General features: G+C 42.5%; 1 protein-coding gene across 1 annotated transcript in view; it reads right to left on the bottom strand.

Moving 5' to 3' along the window:
• Positions 1-13463, bottom strand: part of lmbrd1 (LMBR1 domain containing 1) — a 199962-nt gene extending 186499 nt beyond the window's left edge. Inside the window, exons 1-2 of the mRNA XM_084321152.1 lie at positions 13340-13463; positions 9669-9845 (exon numbers count right to left, since the gene is read on the bottom strand). Coding sequence (XP_084177278.1) covers positions 9669-9845; positions 13340-13411 — 249 coding nt within the window. The 5' untranslated portion in view covers positions 13412-13463. The remainder of the gene's footprint in view (positions 1-9668; positions 9846-13339) is intronic.
• Between the last annotated feature and the right edge of the window lie 9067 nt (positions 13464-22530).

Here is a 22530-nt window from a genome sequence, read left to right as displayed (position 1 = left end):
TGAGGTCCATAGATGTACCTAGATATGCAATAATATAATAATAATAATAATAATAATAATAATAATAATAATAATAATAATAATAATAATAATAATAATAATAATAATAATAATAATAATAATAATAATAATAATAATAATAATAATAATAATAATAATAATAATAATAATAATAATAATATGCAAATAGCCCTTGTAGAAGTGGAGCAATATTCCATTTACCTAGGTATATATTTTATGCAGATTTTCACATTGTGTGGAACAGGTTAAAAAAAATTATAATTTTTACCGAAATGTGGCACCGCCGTATCTCACGTGAATCGGTACTCGGTAGTACCGACGTGATTCGGTCGGTACCCTTAAAAGTACCTGATTCGGTACCCATCCCTACTGTTTACATTTATTTTCAAGCAGTTCATGGGATTTATTTCTTTGTATTTAGTAAGATTTGAGCCTGTTGGGAACTGGGTGCTGGCTTGCACCGTAGCGTTCCAAACGTGCCTGTCCAGAGCCTGACCGCGTGTAACATGTGTCCATTTGGAACGGGCTGATTGCTTGGCCCCCGGAAGTGCTGCTTGCAACAACCCTGCATCTAAATCAACCTCACAGTCGCCTATTCAAATGATGAAGGGGTATAGAGAGTATAGAGAGGGGCTTGGGACATTATGCGATGGCCTAATGATTGCCATTCTCACACTCAATTATGTCTAATAGGGTGAACCAGTTAGAGTTCCTCAGTGTTCACAGAACCTGTGACTGAGGAAAAACCAGTGCTACTTTATAGTTGTCGCTGCTACTGATTGCACATATTACTGACTTGCACACGATACCGACTTGCACATACCGCTGATTTGCACACAGTACATATAATTGATATATGTGCTATTTGTATTTGTTATTACTATGGTGCTATTTTAAATAGTTGTTATTGTTTACGCTGTTCTTATTGTCTGTACTACTGTGGTGATGTTAATGCCAGGCCGAGGAGCCAAGAAACAAGAATGTCACTCATCTACCGTAGAAGGAAAGGGATGTGTGACTAATAAACTTGAATAAGTTGCTCCAGTTATTTCTGGATTGATACCATTATTTTCATAGCTTTGGTGCAATGCTGAACCATTTTTTACCAAGTAAGAATTGGAACTCCAAAAGACCAAATTAAGACCATAAGACCTCGAAGAACAGATTCATAGTTTCTTCAACAGATACCGCTACCTTTGAGCTAGCTTAACACTTTCTCCGCCAAAAACGAGTATACTCGTTTCTGGATCCTTTGATATTTTCCTTTGATCCCTGTTCTATACACTCAGCCGGAGCTCTGTGGGCCTCCCTGGCTCATCTGCTTACGTTACAATTGCAATGACGATCGAATCCTGCCAGGTGGCAGTATCGCCTACCTTTTGAACTGGAAAAGTTTGGTGTGGGGACCCTTATCTTTTATTTGTTTTGTCTGCAAGGACTCCTCCCCTTCTGAGGACAGAGCGACAGAGCGATCGCTTGGAGATTTTAACGCCTCAAATGTATTTTCCGTATACACGAGTATAGACATATATACACAAGTAATCGCGATGGGATCACTGGGGATTATTCTTTTTGGAGTACCTTCTGGCTAAGGTAAGGTATTATTCTATGTCTATTTTACCGAACCTGAAACATGTTTTTGTAACGATCACAGTGTCGTATTTTACCGGACCTCAACCATGCTTTTTGTAACGATTGCATTTTCGGGGTAAGACTACCCCCCCCCCCCCCCCCTTTGATGATTTTGTGAAGACACATATGTACATGGTATATACCTTTGATTTGGAAGTATTTGGGGTTTCAGGCAATCAACCAGAACAATTTGGGCATAATGCATATAGCGTGTCATATCTCGCGATCTATGAAAAAATACTGGATTATTTTGGAAAGGGGCGATGTTTAGCATGTAATAGTGCACAAACTAACTATGTAGAAATGAACTGATTAGTCAGTGATGGACTAACTATGAACAATGCCTGTCAAATGAGTCATACTATTGTCTCCATAGCTACAATACAGAACACACGATGGGTCTGCAAACATTGCTAAAATGGTCAATAACTCTGGCGCCATTGAGTAAAGATGGGGAAAGAGTGTGGCGCTCAAAGAGTTAAAGGAACATGCCAACATTATGGGAAATGTGCTTACTGTTTTCTCCAGAGTCAGACAAGAAGGAAGATACCAATTTCCTCTCTGTCGTTCAGTAGAAAGCTAAAGGATGAGCCGGCTAGAGCCCGTAAAAGATGGGTAATCAACTGCTGTTAAATCCAGACTCCATTTTTGCATTCATGTTCTGTGCAAAATAGAAGCCCAGTGAATTAACCCCGTCGTTGAGCCGTCCCTAACATATTAAATGCAAATGAAAAGGCCACTGTCCAATATGAGTTGGTAAGATACTCAGATAATTATAACTCAATTTGTGGAAATTATAGACCAATTGAACTGTTAAACTACAGCACTGCACTTTGAGATTTGGTTCCAAATGTAAACTGCACTACATGCATTATTATTATTAGCACTGAGCCAGCAAGGCTCAAATCATCCCAGCTGGTTAATTTGTAGGGCTGTCTTAAATACTTCGAAGCTTCGTTCGATGGGCATGGGATTCGAATATGAAAATAAAATTCTATTATTAAAAAAAAATAAAAAACTACAACAAGCAATGCTGTTTGTTATTTAAGATGAGGTCGGACTCGGCACTGACAGATTTGTGTTCATTGTGCTGCTTTTTTAAAGCCTCAAATGACGGCTTACAATATTTCATGAAAGCAAAGTGTTTCGTTTGTCTAAGATTTAAAAAGGTTTAAACTTTACAGCACTGACAAAGTTGAACAAAGTGCTGTACAAGTCCCACAACATTAAAAACATAATAATAATAATTTAAAATTATATATATATTTTTATTCTTTTCGAAGCTTCGAATTAAAATCGAATCTCGGCCCCGAAGCTTCGAATTCCAAAAAAATATTCGAAGGTCAGACCTAATAATTTGTCTCTTTTGCATGCTGTTGTAAACAAATACATGGTTTTTATTTTATATATTTTATTTCTTGGCATGAGCCATATAGGCTAGTTATTTTTCACCGTGCCTATGATTGAGCAGTTCCATTTTTATAGTCATTTATTTAATTTTGCACATGTTGTCGCCAATTTTATCTCACTGAAGAGAAAAGACCTTGAAGTCCCATTTTGCCTCTCAATAGCATTACAATAATAAAGTAGAAACTAATGATAGCATGTGATAAAGACATCATTAATGAATAATAACAGCAGGTATGAAGAAGGTGCATAACTTACTACACTACTTTCTACCACCTGCTGACATTGTTTGTTGAGTTGACGGAGCAGGAGAGAGAGCTTGTAAACCGCAGGTCATCTATTTTGTGATTACTACTAGGGCAGATCGATAACTACATCTTGGTCAGTTGGTTACAAAAGAGCACAACCAAGTAGCAGAATTGAACCCAAGGACTGGGCTTGGCTGGTCAGCTTACAGCAAACTCTATATAACATTGTGTGGAAGGAGAAGGTGAAAATGGAGCTGAAAAAGAAGGCACCGTGGATGACTGCATCCTGCCAGTCCTGATTTATGGCAGTGAAACGTGGTCACTGAGCAACTAACAACTCGAGAAGCCAGTGACACGTCAAAGGGAATGCAAAGAAGCATGGTAGGAAAGAGACTCTCAAGGACAAGAAACAGACACAATAGCTGGATCCAGGAACAAGACATAGGCGGGTGTGCACCAGAAAGAGGCTGAGCAGGACACGGTCAACCATTAGCAGACAACAGATAGACAAGCAAGATAACTTGAGTGGATTCCGAGAGACAGCGAGAGATCAAGAGGCAGGCCGAAGACAAGATGGAGTGACAAGCTCATAGGTCACGTGGGCTCATCTACACATGGGAGCGGACAGCAAGAGACTAACTACTGTAGAACAGAACTAAAGAGGGGTGGTGGTGGTGGTGATGATGATGATGATGATGATGATGATGATGATGATGATGATGATGATGATGATGATGATGATGATGATGATGATGATGATGATGATGATGATGATGATGATGATGATGATGATGATGATGATGATGATGATGACTAGGGCATAATAATATGTAGCTAATAGTAATAGTATGGTCTGCTACTAAGTCAGCAATTTGTTTATTTCATACAATTGACCGTGCCTTGGGAGGATTCAGTGGTGGAGGAGGCTTACTGTATGAAAGGAAAAAGCTTAGTTAGGATATGCAGATTTGGCAGCAGAAACTGGCTGGAAAGCTAGGGTTTGTCCAGTGGAAGTAGGATGCAGAGGATTTGTAGCACAATCGACTTTAACATTATTGGGAGAGTTGGGCGGAGTTTGTGACAAGTGGTAAATGAGATGTCGGAAGAAGCACTGAAAGACAGTCAGTGGATTTGGTTGAGGAGAAATAATGGCAGCTGGGGGCCAAATATAAATGCAGCCATTTACCATTTACTCCTTTTCTTCTCTGTTCGGTTCCATGTGTGATAATTGGTATCAGAAATTGTTCTATTTTTGACATAGGGTAACAAAAGGAAGTTTGGATGTGTGGATAATATCATGGAAAGTGAGAGCTTGCATGGAGGGGGATGGTTCTGGGACGCTGGAACCAACTGTTGAGCCTTCCTGAGGTGTCGTGGGCCTAACCTGATGAAACACCAGTGAAGGGAGGTGCCCACGTGATCTACACGTTGAGTTGTGGTGGCCATTAGGGGCCATGTGCAGGGGAGGAAATTAGGCCACTTTACTCGCCAAATGCTAGTATTTTTTACGTTTGGCGAGTGATTCATGAAGACCACTCGCCAGTCTGGCGAGTTGACAGTGCCACGAGAGCACTGCACAAGACCCGCGGACATATATAATGTTTAATAAAAGTTCCCGCAGTACTGGCCAACCCGCGGACATATATAATGTTTAATAAAAGTTCCCGCAGTACTGGCCAACCCGCGGACATATATAATGTTTAATAAAAGTTCCCGCAGTACTGGCCAACCCGCGGACATATATAATGTTTAATAAAAGTTCCTGCAGTACTGGCCAACCCGCGGACATATATAATGTTTAATAAAAGTTCCTGCAGTACTGGCCAACCCGCGGAAATATAGAATGTTGAATAAAAGTCCTGTGGTACTGGCCATCAGTCAAGGAAGCACTCGCAAACAGATAACGTTAAACACAGAAGATGGAAAACAGACAGACTGAGCAACGGGGAACTGCATCCAACCCTAGTACAACTCTCGAGTCCAAGGCAAGGACACATTTAAATTACAGAGGTGTATTTAAGCATTACATCACACGCAGGAGTGGTTTGTGACCAATAAACCATGCCTAGGGGTGGTTGTTAGGCCCGAGGCGCAGCCGAGGGTCGTTAGACCCCCCTAGGCATGGTTTATTGGTCACAAATCACGACTGCACGTGGTGTAAAGCTTTTATACAACTGCCAGATTCATCCAACCTTATTTCTATACAATAAACACACATTAATCGAAGATTTATTGAAAAAACCATCCGCCAGAAAAAGTAGTTCCCACAACTCCATGTGGAAGCAGCTTGAAGTGCATCCAACCAAACTAACACATCCAACTGTGTATTATTGGAATGATTGAGAGAAGTTGCCTCATGTGGAAGCAGCTTGAAGTGCATCCAACCAACTAACACATCCAACTGTGTATTATTGGAATGATTGATTGAAAATTTTATTACCAGATGCAGAATGGGTACAATACAGTACGGCTCAATACACACAATTGTTAAGGGAATGCATAGGAAAAAAACGTTTTCTTCGCCCTATTTTTTTATTTATTTCTTTTAGCCTAAACTTAACCAGTTGGAAACCAGGGGTACAGTAATAAAATTAGCAATCAACCAATCAATCAATTCAATAGACCATGCTCACTTAAAACAGCGCTGCTTCTCTCTCAGTCTGACTCTCCCGCTGTTGCAGACAGGAGTGTGTGTGTGTGTGTGCGTGTGTGTGTGTGTGTGTGTGTGTCACAGTGTGTGTGTGCGTGTGTGTGTGTATGTGTGTGTGTGTGTGTGTGTGTGTGTGTATGTGTGTGTGTGTGTTTGTGGGTACGCCAGCGTGACGCGTCGGACAGTGAGAGAGAACGCTGCAGTCAGTAGCAAGAAGGAAGTAGAAATTTAAATCAATCAATTAATCTATCAATCAAACCGCGATTTTTCTTTTGTTCTAGATTGCCTCAAGACCCATCAATTACATCATCCAACATTGTTTAAAGGGCTAACACGTTCCCCTTGACAGAATCGCTTTATATTTAGTCGTTATGACGCTATCAACATATCCATTTGTTAAAGATTATTGTCCGCCATCTTGTTTTTTCCGACGGAGTGATCCGGCGGAGTGATGTGATTCGGTGGTGGGCGGGTCCTGGGACCAGGAGCGTGGATTATGAAGGATACATACGTGTAAATGGACTGTTTCAGCCAATCAGAATAGAGAAATTTGCATGCCGTTGTATAAGTTAGTCTATTGCGCACCGGACTACGACGTAAGGTTAGACATTTTATTTCATGCTCAAAAGCCCCTGGCTTGCACATCGCAGTCACGAAAGGGTCTAGCTCAACCAGTGCACAACAGCAGACCAACCCAACTGACGTTACCACAACACTTGACTGTACTTCACAGCACTGTCGTAAGGCCACCGTGCCGTCTTAAAGGCACAGTGAACACCGTTGTGATGCCACCCAGATGCATACACAACATTGACGTGGCTTGACAACCGAGGTTCAAAGTTAACTTGATTGACTGATTGAAAACTTTATTAACAGATTGCAGAATGGGTACAATACAGTACGGCTCAATACACACAATTGTTAAGGGGATGCAGACCAGAGAAAGACTTTCATCTTGTTTACATCAGGGTCCCCCATTTTCAATTCATCATAACATATGACATACACGACATACAGATAGACAGTACTGCTACATCTATACATTTCACATCTATCTATCTATCTATACACTTCACAACATACTTCGGTTTTTTTCTTTCACTGCCCAACCCAGTCCAACCCAGCATCTTTCACTGCCCAGTTCAGCCCAACCCAGTCCAGAATAGATCCCTCTTTCATGTTAATATGTGTTATGCTAATATTGTGAAGAGTAGAGACTGTTATTAATGTTTTATGCTAATAAATATTTTAAAGAGTAGAGACACGGTGTGATTATTACTATGATTGAAAATCAATTTAGACGAAGACATACAAAGAAGTAATTATCACAATTAGCGATTTTTTTTTGGCTGGTAAAAAATCAGTTTGTCTGGTAAAAAAAATCAGATACTCGCCAGTTGGCTGGTAAGCCAAAAAGTTCGTTTCCTCCCCTGGCCATGTGGTAGGGTATACTATCTATGTAGCATCCATCTATCTACACGTTGAGTTGTGGTGCCCATTAGGGGTCATATGGTAGGGTTAGGGTATGTAGCATCTATCTATCTACACGTTGAGTTGTGGTTAGGGATGTCCGATATTATCGGCCTACCGATATTATCGGCCGATATTGGCATTAAAATGTGATATCGGAAAAGATCGGTATCGGTTTTCCAAAACAAATATATATATATATATTTTTTTTTTACATTTCTATAACCTTTATTTACCCAGGAAAAGCAAGTAAGAACAAATTCAGATTTTATTTATTGTCAAAAGTATACATAATGTGTTAATTCCACAACAAGAGATATGTAATGTTAATTACCTGAAATTATTCCGATTTTTGGGGGGGGGGGGGGAACCCTGCATATATCGGTATCGGTTGATATCGGTTGAAATCGGTATCGGAAGTTAAGAGTTGGACAATATCGGTATAGGTATCGGTAAAAAAGCCAATATCGAGCATCCCTAGTTGTGGTGGCCATTATTTCCCTAAACAATTATTTTTTCATCCTGTATTGTGATGTCTTTATTGATGTCCTATTTATTTTAGGGAATATATATGAGAAGGTGCAACTTCATCGACAATGGTCTCATCCAATTTCCATATAATCTTTTTTTACAATAATGTTGCAATGTGCAATTTTTACATATTGGATGAAGTTTTCTAATAAACAAATAGACTACTAGTGTGAATATACTACTAATAAGTAGAATGGAATCGCTGTAATTGGAGAGCAGTAGGCTATTAATTAGGCCTACTATTTACTGTACATTTATGTAATTCCCTATTCATTGTATTTTATCACAGGCGACATCGGCAAACACAGGTGACTCTACTGTAATCAATTATCATTAAATGCCAACTATGGCCCACGAGCTTGTTGAGGCATTGAACAAATGTGTGCCTTTGTAGCCTATTATCCAACATGCGTTGTTGTGAGATGAATACAGTGAAAATAGAGGCCTTTAATAGGCTAATTCATTCAATTATGTTATTTTCTCAAACTGTGAATGCCCGTTGCAATTAATTATGAAACATTTCAACATTATACAAAGGCCACATTGATTGTTATTGTTAAATGTGCTATTCTTAAGATTTGCAGTCAGGATTTGATCAGTCATTTGGAATGAGGACGGTGTAGGGTGTACACTGAAACCACATACAGTACAAAACAAAAGAAGAGGACCATTGAGACTCTGATTAAATTACATTGAAGTGCAATTGTGTCCTTTTATCAATAAGATAGCATAATTTGCACACACTGCTGATTTGCACAAACTACACCCATGCAGTGTTTGTAAAAGTGTTTGATATGTAAAAGCCTAGAGCTACTTAATCACTGATTCTAGTGCCACGTTGCACCACCACACCCACACTGTGATTATTACACATTACATTAAATGTGTGCTATTTTCTATAATTGCTTATCCTGTTAATTCTTTAAATTGTATACTATTTGTATTGCTTTCTTTTTACTTGATGCGTTACCTTATGTACCTTACTACTTTATGTTGACACTGCTGCTAGGTAGAGGAGCCCAGGACTAAATCATGTATCTTCTCTATGCTGAATAGAATAGAAGATGTGACAATAAAACTGATATTGATTCTGATAAACAACCAACTACCTTACTACCAAACTACCAACTACCATATTACCAACTACCAATTTACAACTACCATACTACCAACTACCATACCTACCAATTACCAAACTACCAATTACCAACTACCATGCTACCAACTACCGACTACGACTACCAACGGAATCCTCAATAATTCTAGTTTCCAATGAAACCTCTATCGTTGTCACTCTAGGCCTCGACATCTTTATTGGCTTTATTCCATGTCACGTGCATGTTGTTGAGTGTGCATGGTCCTCATTCAAACCGATTGAACATCTTACAAATAGCACCTTTAACAGAGACCAGATGACTAGAATTGTTAGCTGTGGACATTTCAAATGGTGTAAAAAAATAAATAAAAAAAAAAAAACATGTAATTGACAGTTGTTTTATTGTGTAGGTCCAAAGCATATACCTCTCTGACAGACTGACAAATATAAAAGTCTATATAAAATATGTGAATTACAAAGTCACTAATAAGTGAGCCACAGTAATGTAGTGCTTTGGTCTACTAAGTAATCACCCAGGGATTAATTTCATCTACGAGTTGTTTAGGAGGGTCTTTCCCACACCGAGTAACTGTTGCTAGAAGCCAGTGCTTACCTTGTAGGTGCCATTGGGGTACTTCATGAAAGAGACAAGGAATATATCCACTGGGAGGAGGGCAGAAGTTATCAAAGCGATTGCCAGGGCACATATTGCTGTGATGGTAGAGACGACTTCACTCTCCTGGCGACTTTGAAACTTGCGGATGTAGACCCAACAGAAAGCGAGGATCACCTGAAGAGAAGAGAAACACATTAAATGGGGCCTTGGGGAAAATAGGAGACTAGGCCAGACAGAATAGGTCAAGGCCTAACTATAAAAATCAACTAGGAGACTAGGCCAGACAGGCTAGGTCGAGGCCTAACTATAGAAATCTCGAATTCATTAACTGGGGGTCCTCTCAACACAAAGCCTGACAATCTGTGGGAAATAAACCTGAGTTTAAAAACGAATCCGCGCTAGAGCCTGGTCAGTGTACTGTATGTTTGAATTGGAGAAACTGTCTTGTATTTTGGGAGACAAAAATGTACTTCATAAGAGTCAAACATACATAATATATCTGCACTAATCAAGATTGTAGCGCCATAGGGCGGCTGGGTGGCGCAGCGGACATTCGGCTCGCCACCAACGCAAGAGACACCGGGTTCAAATCCGGCTGTCGGCGTTGCCTCCGGCTTGGGCCAGCCGTCATACTAACTCAATTGGCAAAGTTAACGGGTGGAAGTCGATGGGTGGTAATCTGGACGTTGTGGACAGCGACTCCTACAGGTCGGTTGGGGGACGCCTGCACAGCAGAGACAGGAAATGGCGGGGGTAGTGTGAGCCTCCCACACGTTACACCACGCCAATGAGTCTGCGCTGGCAGGTGAAAAGATGTGACAGGCTGCCTCCTCGTGTATCATATTTTGTATATTAGTAACACAGGTCATAGAGTTCATTTTATATGATTAAATTAATTAGCAGGGACACAATTTGGGGTGGAAGCAATTTGTTGCTTAAGCAGAATTTTGGAATTTTTAGATTTTTGAAAATCATACGAGTGACCTTTTGTCAACAAAGATTGTCTTAGGGGCGGTCAGGTGGCGTAGCGGAGATTGCGCTCGTCACCAATGCAAGAGGCTGCGGTCTCAACTCCCGGAGTCAGCATTGCCTTGGCTTGGGCTGATCCGACGTCATACTAACTCGTTTGGCTGAGTTAGGGGGAGGGAAGTCATGGGTGGGAATCTGGCGTTGTGGACAGCGACACCTACAGGTCAGGTCTGGGCGCTTGCTCAGCGGAGGCAGGACTTGATGAAGGCAGCGTGACCTCCCACGCGTTACGCTTCACCAATGAGAGTCCTCGCTGCCAGGTGAAAAAATAGTCACTGGCTGTCGCCGCGCTGACTTCAGGGTTCCCTTGTACCGACCAGTAGGAGAACATGCGCACAAGAACCAGGCAGGGGAGGGGGGGAATTGGCACAACGACTAAAATTGGGACGGGGAGAAAAACAGAGAAAAATCTGAGAAAGAGAGGATTAAAAAAAAAGAAAAGAAAAAAAATATTGTCTTTAGTCTGGTAATGGGGACAGCCTTAGTGGCTACAGGCCCAGATTTCCTGAATATTTGACAGATTTACAGCCAAAGTTACTGTGATTGCAGCACCACATTGCATCCTCCGCCCGCTGATTCTTGTCCTGCTACTGTACCCTTTCTGCACATCATTTCACTAAAGCTCAGTGAGGGAATCATTACAGATGGCAAGGTTTTTACTTCAAGTTCTTACATTACATTTACATTTAGTCATTTAGCTGACGCTTTTATCCAAAGCGACTTACACGTTTTTTTTCTTCAGATAATGGTTGAAGAACTGCGTCTTTAGTCGACGGCAAAAGATTGGACGGGTTTCGGCTGTCCTAACTGGGGTGGGTAGTTCATTCCACCATTGTGGGGCAAGGACTGAGAATAGGCAGGTTCTCTTTGATGACCCTCCCGGAGCTCGGATAAGAGTAGGTCTGAGGCGGCCAGAAGATGATTGATTGATTGATTGATTGATTGATTGATTGATTGATTGAATTAGATGCAGAGCGTAGGGGTCTTGAGGGTGTGTAGTTAGAGACCATTGACCGGAGGTAGGCGGGAGCGGTTCCCTTTGCCGCACGGTATGCCAGGTCGAGGGCCTTGAAGCGGATTCGTGCAGCAATGGGGAGCCAGTGCAGGTCCCTAAGAAGTTCTTAATTGCAGCAGGATTAATCTGCCTATTTTGCTAAGATCATTATGTAATGGAGCCATTCTAAAAGACGCTCCCAGCCTCCCACCGATTGATGGATTTGCAAAAATCATTGCTCTGCAGCACAATACTAAACAGACATCAAGGTTGTATTCCGGGCACACAGGCAGAAAGCAGTGAGGCCACTGCTAACACTATAGTCCCCTCGGATCAACGACTGCCATTCACAGACGGGATCAATTAAAGAACGGCCCACAGACTTAAGCCTCCAGCTGCTTGTTTAGCCAGGTAATAACACAAGAAGCTTTGCATGTAAATGTAAATAAGACCCATCGAGAGGATTGCTTAAATAAAAAAGAAAAGTAAAGAGTTAGGGGGGTTTAATTCAGCACTGCGTGCGGGTGTGCTAGTCCGCCAACGGAAGAAGTTGTAGCCAAGGCATGCCTGCTTGAGATTAGGTACGTCTCAGAACAGTCATGTGACTTACTTTAGTCATTACAAGACAGATTAGCTAAACCATTACTTGCAGCTGACATGGAATCGCTAGCTAGTTAGTGTGAGCATGTGACACTAGAGAGCCATAGTTTATTTACGGATGGAGCATGTGTCCCAAACCACTGTCACCTAGACATGATGTGTAAATAGTACAGTACTAATGTTAAGAACAAACTAACTCAAAGGTTAGCTAGCACCCCACCATAAGACCTTGTCACCTAGGTCCATACTAATGTACTTTTGTGCCGCCCTGTGATCAAAGGCAAAGATCAAAGGTGATCTGTCAATTCATTTAAACCAAAGGTGCCCTGATCAATAATCCCGACTACATTGTACATAACCCCATCCTACGCATTTGAACATTCCTCTGCACATGTGCACAAGGATAGTAATTGGCTTAACTGCGTAGTTTACTTTATGCCAAATCAAGGCACTAACGTTAGTCTGGCATTTTGGTATAATCGTGAAAAAAATGTAGTCATATTTGACACAAAAGTGTAGTCAGTCTGTCAATGTTAACTCTTCGAAGTGTGTTGTTGTATGCTGAGGGGTTTTCACAGCGAGCCACCTGACCCTAGCTGACATTACTGTCCGAGTCTTTTCTGGACTCTTTTTGTATCACAAACAGTACTGTATTTGCAAATCTGGTATGTCATAAATGTATAGATGTAGCAGTACTGTCTATCTGTATGTCATGTATGTCATATATGTCCTGATGAATTGAAAATGGGGGACCCTGATGTAAACAAGAAGAAAGTCTTTCCCTGGTCTGCATTCCCTTAACAATTGTGTGTATTGAGCTGTACTGTATTGTACCCATTCTGCAATCTGTTAATAACGTTTTCAATCAATCAATCTGTGTCATGTTGTTTGGGTTTGACATCATATATGTGAAGGGGTTAGCTAGCAAACAGGGACGAGCGCCGCCAAGTATCCCGCTAGATGTTTATCATTAGACTGTCATAAACTAGTTATTCCCGGCCGTTTCTCGAGACGGCGCGATAATACAAGTTTTTAGTGTCCTTACCAAAAGTACAAATGCGAAAATAGACCAACCGAGCGCGGACTCGGTGAGCAGCGACTGCTGCGACTCCGCCATCTTCACTTCCTGCAATAACAAAACCACGTGGTTCGTGTGATGACGTCGCACGATTAAAGGTGACACTAGTGCTAAAGCTGGGAACGAGGTTACACTAGTGCCGAGAGATGGGAGTCGGAGACGGTGGCTCGAGGCAGAGCGAATAGTATTTATTGAGTAGCCTACACCTACCTACACGATACCGTACGTTACTGGAAAGCTAAACAGAATGCCTGCCACAGCTTAAATAAGAATGTCTACTATGACATCATCACAAACGTTCCAGAATGTTCGGGCAGAAGCACTAAGGTTCTAGAATGTGCTACTATGACATCATCACAAACGTACCACTCCAGTTCAGATTATATATCCAGTCGCATTTAATAATAACCCATACTTGTTTAAGAGAAAGTAGAGTGAGTTATTATTTTATTCGTCGCAATAATAACCTGTACTTTTTTAAGAGAAAGTGGAGTGAGTTATTATTTTATTCGTCGCAATAATAACCCTGTACTTTTTTAAGAGAAAGTAGAGTGAGTTATTATTTTATTTAGTTGCAATAATAACCCGTACTTTTTTAAGAGAAAGTAGGCAATAATAACCTGTACTTTTTTAAGAGAAAGTAGAGTGAGTTATTATTCTATTTTATTCGTCGCAATAATAACCTGTACTTTTTAAGAGAAAGTAGAGTGGGTTATTATTTTATTGTATTCGTTGCAATAATAACCCTTACTTTCTTTAAGAAAAAGTAGAGTGAGTTATTATTTTATTAGTCGTAATAATAACCTGCACTTTTTTTAAGGGAAAGAAGAGAGAGTTATTATTTTATTAGTCGCAATAATAACCCGTACTTTTTTTAAGAGAAAGTAGAGCAGTTATTATTTTATTCTAATAATAACCTGTACTTTTTTAAGAGAAAGTAGAGAGGTTTATCATTCTATTTGTCGCATCTTCTTCTTCTTCTTCTTCTTCTTCTTCTTCTTCTTCTTCTTCTTCTTCTTCTTCTTCTTCTTCTTTGAATTTCCGGCAGTGTAGACGCATCATGGCGTATTACTGCCCTCCGCAATTCTTTTGATGGGCTCTTCTTCTTCTTCTTCTTCTTCTTTTCCCGCAGTCTACTGGAACCCGTCATCCCCTACAATCCTACATTGTCCATTGGAGTGCAGCTAATGCTGCTACTTCCTGTCTGAGCCCCCCTCCGTGCGACCCTCCTTGCCCCCTGCGATCTTATTCTGGGCTGCTTATCTCATAATAACCCATGCTTTTATAGGAGAACGGAGAGAGGTTATTATATAAGTAAACGCCGTGCGTCTAATAATAACCGTACTTTTATAGGAGAAAGTAGAGTGAGTTATTATGTTTATTATTATTTTTATTATTATTATTCTATTATTATTTAAAAAAAACAATTTATTATTATTATTATTATTATTACATTATACATTTAATTATAATTATTATAATCATTATTATTATTATTATTATAATAATTATAATTAAATGTATAATGTAATAATAATAATAATAATAATAATTATTATTATTATTATTATTATTATTATTATTATTATTATTATTATTATTATTATTATTATTATTTATTTTATTTTGAAATTACGCCAGTGGTCGTTGGTGATAATTAATTCGTGATATTGCTATTTTCCAATTTGGGAGTGAGTTCATTTTATTTTTTTGGGGGATGATGCCCTCTGTAGGTTGTTTAGGGTACTTCTTCTTCTTCTTATTTGAATTTCCGGCAGAGTAGACGCATCGAGGCGTATTACTGCCCTCCGCAATTCTTTTTATGGGCTCTTCTTCTTCTCCTTCTTCTCCTTCTTCACCTTCTTTTTCTTCTTCTACTGGACCCCGTCATCAACTACATTGTCCATTGGAGTGCCTCTACTGCTGCTACTTCCTGTCTGAGCCCCCCTCCGCGGGACCCTCCTTGCCCCCTGCTATCTTATCCTGGGCCGCTTTGTCCCTCGCAGCCCTGTCCCTCGCAGCCCCCTCAGCCAACTCTTCACACACCTCCCTCCAGTCCAGACCTTCCAATCCCAGATGTTGAACCGCTATCCTAACAATCATCTTCACCATCTCTGTTCTACCCGTAACCTCTGCCATACCAGTAACTACCCCTGCCACGAAGGCCACAATACCTAATTTCTCCTCCCTTCCCCTGTCTCTTTCCACCTGCTCTACCCTCACTGCCAAATGCCCTCCTTCAACCCCCTGCACCCTTTCTTGGCTCCCCTGTCCTGCCCTGCTAACCGCCCCAGCATACGTCAACTTACCCTCCCTTCTCTCTCTCCGATCCGCGACCTGCTTCATCATCACCTCGCACCCCCGAAACGCTACACTGTGCTCCCCACCACAACTACAGCACCTCGGCTTCACTCCCTCTCCACATTTCCCATATTCATGTTCCCCGCCACACCTAGCGCACCTCATCCCCTTCATACACGTGGTAGCTATATGGCCAAACCCCTGGCACCTATAGCACCTAAGAGGATTATGAACAAATTCCCTAACCCTATACATCCTACGCCCTACTAATACCTCGCTAGGAACAACCCCACCCTCAAACGTAATCACTACCGTCCCCGTCACTGCCCTCTCCGCTCCCCTCTTCATCCTTGCTGCACTCTTAACTATGCCATTACGCCTGTCCTCCTTTAGCTCTTCCACCAGCTGCTCTACTGTAACCTCGACCGGTACCCCAACTATCACCCCCTTACATCCCCCCCCCTCTTCTCCCCTACTCTCGCCACCTTACTGTTTTTTTAGGAGATTTTTTAGGAATAGCGCCCTCTGGTGGCTGTTTGGGGTATCGCTACTTTTAAGTGGATTTCTTTTTTAATAATGCTGATCTGGTGGTTGTTTTGGGGTACTGCTACTATAAATAAATAGATACATAATTAATTACATAATTGCTTAATTAAATAAATAAATAAATAGATAAGTAGATGAGTAAATAGTTAACTAATTAACAATAACAGATACAAATTTAAAGGTGAATAAGAACTACATAATTGAATAAACTAATAAATAAGTGCATCAATGAAAAATCAAAAAATCCAGGTGACTTTTGGTATTTTTTAATTTTAATTGATTTTAATAGTAATTCTTAGTTTATTTTAATATCTATCTCTTTATTATTTTTTCATTTTTAATATTTAATCCCTCATTTTAATTTTTTAATGTTTAATTTTTTTAATGACTTTTAATCATTAATTTTATTATCTTTTTAATTAAAATTTTTATAATTTTTTTGAAGAATTACGCCATCTAGTGGTAGTTTGTGATATTGCTATTTTCCAATTTGGGAGTGAGTTCATTTAATTTTTTGGGAGATGATGCCCTCTGTAGGTTGTTTAGGGTACTGGTTTTTTAGGGATTTTTTTAAATATAGCTGATCTGGTGGTTGTTTTGGGGTACTTCTGCTATAAATAAATAGATAAATAATTAATTACATCATTGCTTAATTAAATACATAAATAAATAGATAATTAGATAAGTAAATAGTTCACTAATTAAGGATAAAAAAGTGAATAAAGAAATACATAATTGAATAAACCCATAATTAAAATCCAGGTGACTTTTGGTATTTTTTTATTTTAATTGATTTTAATAGTAATTCTTAGTTAATTTTAATATTTATTTCTTTATTATGTTTCCATTTAAAATTTAAAATTTAAAATAATTTTTTTTTAATATTTGTATTAAAAAAAAATACTTTTAATAATTAATTTTATTATCTTTTTAATTCGATTTTTTAAATTGTTTTAAAGCATTACGCCATCTAGTGGTCGTTCGTGTTATTGTGGTCGTTCGTGTTATTGCTGTTTTCCAATTTGGGAGTGAGTAAATCTTTTTTTTTTTTGGGGGGGATGATGCCCTCTGTAGGTTGTTTAGGGTACTGGTTTTTTAGGGGATTTTTTTAGGAATAGCGTCCTCTGGGGCGGTCAGGTGGCGTAGCGGAGATTGCGTTCGTCACCAACCCCGGAGACGCTGGATTCGCCTGTTCGAATCCAGCTCACAGCTCCGGGGTTGTCACCAGCTTGGCTGGCCGTTCACACTAATACAATTGGCAGTATTAGAGGGTGGGAGAAGCTGGCGGGGTGGGTCCGGGTCGTTGTAAACAGCGACTCCTACAGTTCGGTCAGGGCGCATGCTAAGCGCGGATAGGATCTAAGGGCGGTAGTGTGATCCTTCCACACGTTACACGCTCTCAGTGAGAGTCCGCGCTGCCAGGTGAAAAGAAGCGGTTGATTGGCTAGACGTGTGTCGGAGGAAGCACGTGATAGCCTCCACTCTCCCAGACCGACTGTGGGGGGTAAGTGCGCAGCGACCAGGAAGGGGATTGGGAATTGGCATAACGACTAACATTGGGATGGGAGAATATCGGAGGAAAAAGGAGGGAGAAAAAGATCAAAAAAAAAAAAAAAAAAAAAAAAAAGGAATAGCGTCCTCTGGTGGCTGTTTGGGGTATCGCTACTGGATCATGTTCAACTGCTACCAGCAGCTACCCACCAGCCCTGCAGCAGCTAGCTAGCTACCAGCAGCTACCCACCAGCCCTGCAGCAGCTAGCTACCAGCAGCTACTCACCAGCCCTGCAGCAGCTTGCTACCAGCAGCTACTCACCAGCCCTGCAGCAGCTTGCTACCAGCAGCTACTCACCAGCCCTGCAGCAGCTTGCTACCAGCAGCTACTCACCAGCCCTGCAGCAGCTTGCTACCAGCAGCTACTCACCAGCCCTGCAGCAGCTTGCTACCAGCAGCTACTCACCAGCCCTGCAGCAGCTTGCTACCAGCAGCTACTCACCAGCCCTGCAGCAGCTTGCTACCAGCAGCTACTCACCAGCCCTGCAGCAGCTTGCTACCAGCAGCTACTCACCAGCCCTGCAGCAGCTTGCTACCAGCAGCTACCCACCAGCCCTGCAGCAGCTAGCTACCAGCAGCTACCCACCAGCCCTGCAGCAGCTTGCTACCAGCAGCTACTCACCAGCCCTGCAGCAGCTTGCTACCAGCAGCTACCCACCAGCCCTGCAGCAGCTAGCTACCAGCAGCTACTCACCAGCCCTGCAGCAGCTAGCTACCAGCAGCTACTCACCAGCCCTGCAGCAGCTTGCTACGAGCAGCTACTCACCAGCCCTGCAGCAGCTAGCTACCAGCAGCTACCCACCAGCCCTGCAGCAGCTTGCTACCAGCAGCTACTCACCAGCCCTGCAGCAGCTTGCTACCAGCAGCTACCCACCAGCCCTGCAGCAGCTAGCTACCAGCAGCTACTCACCAGCCCTGCAGCAGCTTGCTACCAGCAGCTACTCACCAGCCCTGCAGCAGCTTGCTACCAGCAGCTACCCACCAGCCCTGCAGCAGCTTGCTACCAGCAGCTACTCACCAGCCCTGCAGCAGCTAGCTACCAGCAGCTACTCACCAGCCCTGCAGCAGCTTGCTACCAGCAGCTACCCGAGGGAACCTGTGTCTGGCCTGTTGGTCTCCTGCCTGCCTGCCTGCTTACTACCAGTCTAGGTCAGCCTTCCTGGGACTGCTTCACTGCCTGGGTCCTGTGGACTGCAAGGTAGGGCACTATGCCTACCTCACCTCCCAGATGCGATGGATGCCTCCGCCTGACCCAGAAAGTGTCCATGCTGGAAGGGAGAATATCCATGATGAGCACCGCTTGGACTCCTTGTTTGAGGCATCAAAAATCTGTCGACATGACCTGGGTGACTCAATCATCCCTGAGAAACCAGCCCCTGAGGAACCAGCCCCAGGAGACGCAGATCCGACCCCCTCAGCTCCACCCCCTGCAGGTGCAGATTCATCTGACCCAGAGGTTTTTCTGGGTCGTGTAGCTGGTACCTCAGTTATGGAGGAGTTGGGTAAGACAGTACTGTACACACAGCCTGAAGAGCGATGGATCCGAGAGGGAGCTAAGTCCAAGCGGCCCCCCATAAGCTCCACCCCGGACCCGTGGTCTTTGGCTGGTCGGGGCCATCCCCGGGGAAACCGTATCCCCCATGCTCACCAGTCTGCCCCTCCGGTATTCACTACCAATCCCTTCTCTGTCCTGGATGATGACTTCCCCTCGATCACCTCGGCCGTTGCCCAGTCCTCCAGTAAAAGTAGTGAGCGACGTCATCTGTTAAGATTAGCAGTTAAAAAACACTCTGGTCGTTCTCTCTCTCCCAAGTCAGCTGAGGTCTCCCAGCCAGTTTTGCCACGACCATCCGGTCCCCCAAGGCCTCGCCTGGCCTCAAAACTGTCCCCGTCTCCACCAACGACAATCATAATAGGCGACTCGATAGTCAGACGCGTCTCAGTCAAAAATGCACACACTGTGATTTTTCCAGGTGCCACAGTGGCGGTCATCACGGATCAAATCCAAGCGGTTATGACATCCTTCCCCGCTGCTGATTCGCTCATAGTGCACGTAGGTACAAATGACGTTAGGAAACAGCAGTCTGAGCTGTTAAAGCATGATTTTATTCAGCTGTTTGGTGTACTGAAACATCTTCACTACAGCGTCAGTATCTCTGGCCCTACCCCCTCTCCTGGCCTTGGCCTTGGCCGCTTCTCCAGACTGCTAAGCCTAAACACCTGGCTCCAGTCCGCTTGTCGTACTCACAACGTGAACTTTATAAATAACTTTGACCTCTTCTGGCAGCGTAACAATCTCTTTGCAGTAGATGGTCTCCATTTAAACTTTGCAGGCGCCCGAGCACTTTCCTCCAACCTATCCTACAGCATCCATCACTGTTCTCCCTCCGCCTATGTCTCACAGCAGACCCAGACTGTGGCACTACTCGCCCACGCTCTGCCTGGTGCTGACAGGTCCCTCAACGAATGTATTTTGATGGGTGATTTTAATACTGATGTATCTAACAAGGACTGTCCAACGCATGGTGCTTTTACTAGGTTTAGCAAACTGTTTGACTTAACTCAGCTGATGAATGAACCCACCCGAATAAGTAAAACTACCCAAACTACAATAGATCTTATCATGGTGTCAGACAAATGCAATATCTCACAACATGGTGTGATTGCTTATGGTATCAGTGACCACTTCATCACATACTGTACCAGGAAGGTTCATAGAGAAACATTTTCTAGCCATAAAAACATTAAAATCAGATCTTTCAAGAACTACTGTGTTGAGACCTTTAGGTAGCAGCTTAGGAACATGGACTGGTGTGCAGTGTTGGAAAATGATTGTGTTGATGGTGCCTGGGATTTGTTAGATTGGCTAGAAAGGCCAATCTTCTTGACAGGGAAAGCCTTAGACTACTGGCCAACAGCCTGGTGCAGTGTCATTTTGATTATGCTAGTGTAGCCTGGTTTGAGGGACGGTCAGCTTCATTAAAGAAGAAACTACAGGTGTCACAGAATAAGCTGATCAGGGTTGTGATGGGCCTAGGACCTCGTGATCATGTTGGGAGGAGACATTTTCAGGAGCTCAACTGGCTACCAGTTGAGGCCAGAGTAGCCCAGCTTAGGCTCAACATGGTACACAAAATAATAAATAACAGGGCCCCCAAATATTTTAGTAACTATTTTCCTAGTGTTAGTGAATCACATAGCCACAGAACGAGATCTAGCATAGCAAACCTGCATCCTCCAAGGTGTAGAACAAAGATGGGACAGTGCTCATTTGCTCACAAAGGAGCACAGGAGTGGAATGAGTTGCCTTTGACCACCAAACAGATCGTGAACCTGTATAGTTTCAAGGTGAACATTAGGAAATGGCTCCTAGAAAATGTCCCAGAGTAACTAAGGAAGGTTCTAGTTTTTAATGTAGTGTAGTTTTAGTGTGTCTGTAAATTTTGTATATTGTATTTGTATATTTTATTAATAATGTTGTATTTTACTTTTTAATTCTATTTTTAGCAATATACTGTAGGCTGATGGTAATATGTGTAATACATGTTTATGTAAATACCATGTGCTGCTGAGACCAAGGACCACAATGGAAATAAGTCTGTGACTTTTTTGTGCTATCCTTGATAATTTTAGGATGCATGACTTGTTGTAACATGTAATGTATTTTAACAATTGTCAAATAAACTAAACTAAAAAAAAGTGGATTTTTTTTTAAAATAATGCTGATCTGGTGGTTGTTTTGGGGTGCTGCTACTATAAATAAATAGATAAATAATTAGAACGTGGAGAGGTCACACAGCAGCGTCGGACCCGAGTCACCAATCGCGACGTCCTCCAGGCGTAGACTGGAATCTGCCGTCCTGAGGGCCTGGATGTCGTGGTCGGAGGCCTGTTCCGAGCCCCTGTTGACGTAGTCGAGGTCCGGCTGTACAGCTCCGATGACGACTGCGGAGAGGCAGTCTGCGACTACGTTGGGCTTCTCTGCGACGTGTCGCATATCCGCGGCGCACTCGGAATCGTACGTGAGCTGTTGCTGTTGTCGTGCCGGCCGCGGCTCCGCTACCTTTGACTCAGAAAACGTGAGGGGTTTGTGGTCGGTGAAAGCCGTAAGAAGGCCGCCATATGCCGCCTCGTCGCGGACACATGCAAACGAAGCCTGTGTCTGCACGTTTATTAGGCGGCCATGTCTAATGTCCACGAGGAGCCCGTGTGCACCCAGGAAATCCGCCCCGAGTAGTGGGAACGAAATGTCGGCCGTGACGCAGTCCCACGTGAACCGCTGGCCCCCAAAACACAGTTCCACGGTCCTCGTACCGTAGGTGCGGATAGGCGTATCGTTGGCGGTCGAGGGTATATCTGCAGAGCCGCAAGCCCAACGTCTGGGCGGGGCTTCGTGGCTTTGACTAGGTTTGAGGCGGGGCTTCGTGGCTTGGACTAGGTTTGACTGTGCGTGGGCGGGGCTTCTAGGTTTGACATGACATAAAACTAGACACACAAACATTAACAGTAAATATCGACAATAAATCACAGGACTATGCAGTCCAGTATTTCAATCAATATAAATGTAGGTTACGAGATATATACATAATACTTACAATACAATACAATACAATACATACATATGCTCTTGCTCGCTCTTCTCCCCCCCCTTCAGGACCCCCCTTGGATAACCCATCCATTATTTCGTTTCTAACCAAGGATTACAAATTCATATGCTATGCTTTATCTTCTCCACCACAACTGACCAAATTGCTATGCTG

The sequence above is a fragment of the Notolepis coatsorum genome (genome assembly GCF_963971535.1).
Source record: "Notolepis coatsorum genome assembly, chromosome: 9".
In the NCBI taxonomy this organism is placed as follows: Eukaryota; Metazoa; Chordata; class Actinopteri; order Aulopiformes; family Paralepididae; genus Notolepis; species Notolepis coatsorum.
This window is presented reverse-complemented; position numbering and strand designations above follow the sequence as displayed.